General features: G+C 35.5%; 1 protein-coding gene across 1 annotated transcript; it reads right to left on the bottom strand.

Annotated features, from left to right (window-relative positions):
- Nucleotides 1-1,108: 1,108 nt before the first annotated feature.
- On the bottom strand, nucleotides 1,109-2,167 carry LOC106092484 (uncharacterized). The gene is made up of 2 exons (XM_059366850.1): nucleotides 1,996-2,167; nucleotides 1,109-1,873 (listed from the first exon to the last, which is right to left on the bottom strand). The coding sequence occupies exons 1-2, from the start codon at nucleotides 2,090-2,092 to the stop codon at nucleotides 1,164-1,166; spliced, it is 807 nt and encodes a 268-aa protein (XP_059222833.1). The 5' UTR covers nucleotides 2,093-2,167; the 3' UTR covers nucleotides 1,109-1,163.
- Nucleotides 2,168-2,957: the final 790 nt, after the last annotated feature.

Raw genomic sequence — 2,957 nt, 5'->3', positions numbered from 1 at the left:
TTCGCAATATCTTTGAAGAAGTACGGTCCAATGATGCCACCAGTCCATAAATCGCACTGTGGCTTTTTCTGGATGCATTGGTAGCTTTTCCAATGCTTCAGGCTGATCTTCCCTCCAAATCTAGTCAGGCAATTGACCGGTCCCGAACGTGAAATAAAATGTTCACCGAACTCGCCTCATAATAAGTCCATTGTTACGAGTGCTGTGTGCCATGTGGCACCGTCTTGTTGAAACCGCATGCCAAGCAAGTCAAGCTCTTGGATTTGGGAAATAAAAGTTGAACACAGCTACGTAACGATTCGCAACATCTTTGAAGAAGTACGGTCCAATGATGCCACCAGCCCATAAACCGCTTTTTCTGGATGCATTGGTAGCTTTTCCAATGTTTCTGGCTGATCTTCACTTCAAAATCTCACGATAGGGCTCACCATTCACAGCTACGTTACGATTCGCAACATCTTTGAAGAAGTACGGTCCAATGATGCCACCAGCCCATAAACAGCTTTTTCTGGATGAATTGGTAGCTTTTCCAATGCTTCTGGCTGATCTTCACTTCAAAATCGATAATTTTGCTTATTTACGTACCCATTGAGCCAAAAATGAGCTTCTTCATAAAATGGAAAAAGAGCGCGATGAACTTCCTTAACAGAGAATGCTTTTTGATTAAAAAAAATCAATGGTTTGTAAGACGATTCATGATTAAATTAAAAACCAAACGGGAGATGTTTCACAGTGAAACAAAACACTAAAGATGAGTAAGCTGTTTAAGCCAGTGTTTCCAAAAAGATAATAGTAAAAAAATCAGCCTTTATGTGTATCGCCCACATTTCACTTCTAGAGCCTTTTCAAGCGCATTTATCAACCTATATTCTGAAAATTTTGCACAGCGATTTCCTCTGACTACCACAATATGCACGGATTTTGGCCGAAATTTTTCATTTCAACAAATTTCGTCTACTTAGTCTGCATACCCAATGTGATGTAGGGTATAAAGAGGTCGCCATTGCATACCCAATGAGATGTAGGGTATAAAGAGGTCACCATTGCATACCCACTCGACATTGCCCAAATTTAGCTCATCCTTACTTATTGGACATTAAAAGTAAAATTTACATTATTCGAAACTTTAATACAAAAAAACTCTTAATTCATCATTAAAGAAGTCATATATGAATATTTGACAGCAGTGTCATAAAAACCATAAAAAATAATCCTTTTAAGGATAATGAAATACCAACTTTGCTAGAGCTTCTAGCTATCTTACAATGATTTGTAGTATTGCAATTATTTACTAATTGGGTTGATGTATTATTCGGAGCATGAGGAGGCAATAGCTGATTGTTAACATTACCATGTACAGAGGTAACATTCAAGCCAGGTGGACATATAAAATTCTTACTGACAGTAATAAGATGCTGCAAACTTGTAGAACTTGATTCCTTTACGATTTCCTCAAAACAACCATTATCTAATGGAGCGGTACGTTCTATTATAGTAAGCAGAGGATTTAGAATATTTTCTGTAATATTCCTCTGATCATAACTTTCATTTCCAGCTGGGCATATCAACGAATTGTTGACTATTAAATGGCTTGCATTTAAAGGATCGACTTGCTTGATAGTTTCTTGGAAACATCCATTTTCTAAAGGTGCCGTACGTTCAATGATGGTAGAGTTTGAAGAAAGTTGTTTAAGGAAGACAGAGTTGGCGGTTCCATTGAAACTACTTTTCGTAATGTGGGTGATAATCGCATTAGGTGGACAAATCCATTGTTCGCGTAACAGATAACGATTGGGATCAGAATGAAGAGGTTCCTTAATGGGGTTTTCGTAGCAACCATTTTCCAAAAAAGTATTACGTTGGATAACAGTTTCTGGAATAATGGAATTGAAATAATAAAACAATTAAGAAGTTATTAATTTCAATATAAATGAAGGATTCTCTACAGAATCGTTCTATGGTTTTACTTTGCACACTTGTCAATAAATTAAATACCTCCTTGAGGACCACAAATTGTAAGCGAAATTTTTAGTACAAAATATACGTAAATGATTACGAAAATACTTTGATCTCTTAATTTTTGTGACAACATTTCACAAGTTTAATTTTTTTTATAGTAACTCTCTATTGTAATCCTTTAACTGTTGCTGATCAGTGGCTAACTAGCAAATGAACTTTAATTGCAATTCTTATTACAATTATTACCAGACTACCATATTATTGATACAGCTGCTCAGATAGCTAACTACTTATGATATTTGTTTTGCATTTTATATTGAATAAATAACACATCGTGTCTATGTCGAAGTAGTTTTTTCTACCCATAAGGTGTCATTATTTATTCTTACAACGGAGTTGTTTGCATACAATTCCAAATGCCAGAATAAAGAACACAAATAAAATTAAAGTAAAATAAAAGCAATGTAAGATCACTTTATATAGTAGGCATAACACACTAGTTGTGAATAATCACAATCTGAAACAATTTCGCTGATGATAGAGTACTTTCAACTAATGATTGAATATTTCAGATTATAGCTAATTTCTGGTGATTTGTTGTTCTAAACCTGAATCTATGGGGTAATTGTCAAACTAGAATTGACGGCTACATGATATATGTTATATTGACACCTCATTATGTGGTTTACAAACCACCAAAAGCAGTTGTTTCTGAGTTTATGTTAAACAAGTAAAAGCGTGCTAAGTTCGGCCGGGGCGAATCTTATATACCCTCCACCATGGATCGCATTTGCCGAGTTCTTCTCCCGGCATCTCTTCTTAGGCAAAAAAGGATATACGAAAAGATTTGCTCTGCTATTATTATATTATTACATGTTTGAGACCTTTGTAAAATGTCAGCCAATTCGAATAAGAATTGCTCCCTTTGGGGGCTCAAGAAGTAAAATAGAGAGATCGATTTATATGGGAGCTGTATCGGGCTATAGACCGATTCAGAT

This window comes from Stomoxys calcitrans, chromosome 4, assembly GCF_963082655.1.
Source record: "Stomoxys calcitrans chromosome 4, idStoCalc2.1, whole genome shotgun sequence".
Taxonomy (NCBI): Eukaryota; Metazoa; Arthropoda; class Insecta; order Diptera; family Muscidae; genus Stomoxys; species Stomoxys calcitrans.
The sequence above is the reverse complement of the archived record's forward strand: the minus strand, read 5'-3'. Positions and strand labels throughout refer to the sequence as shown.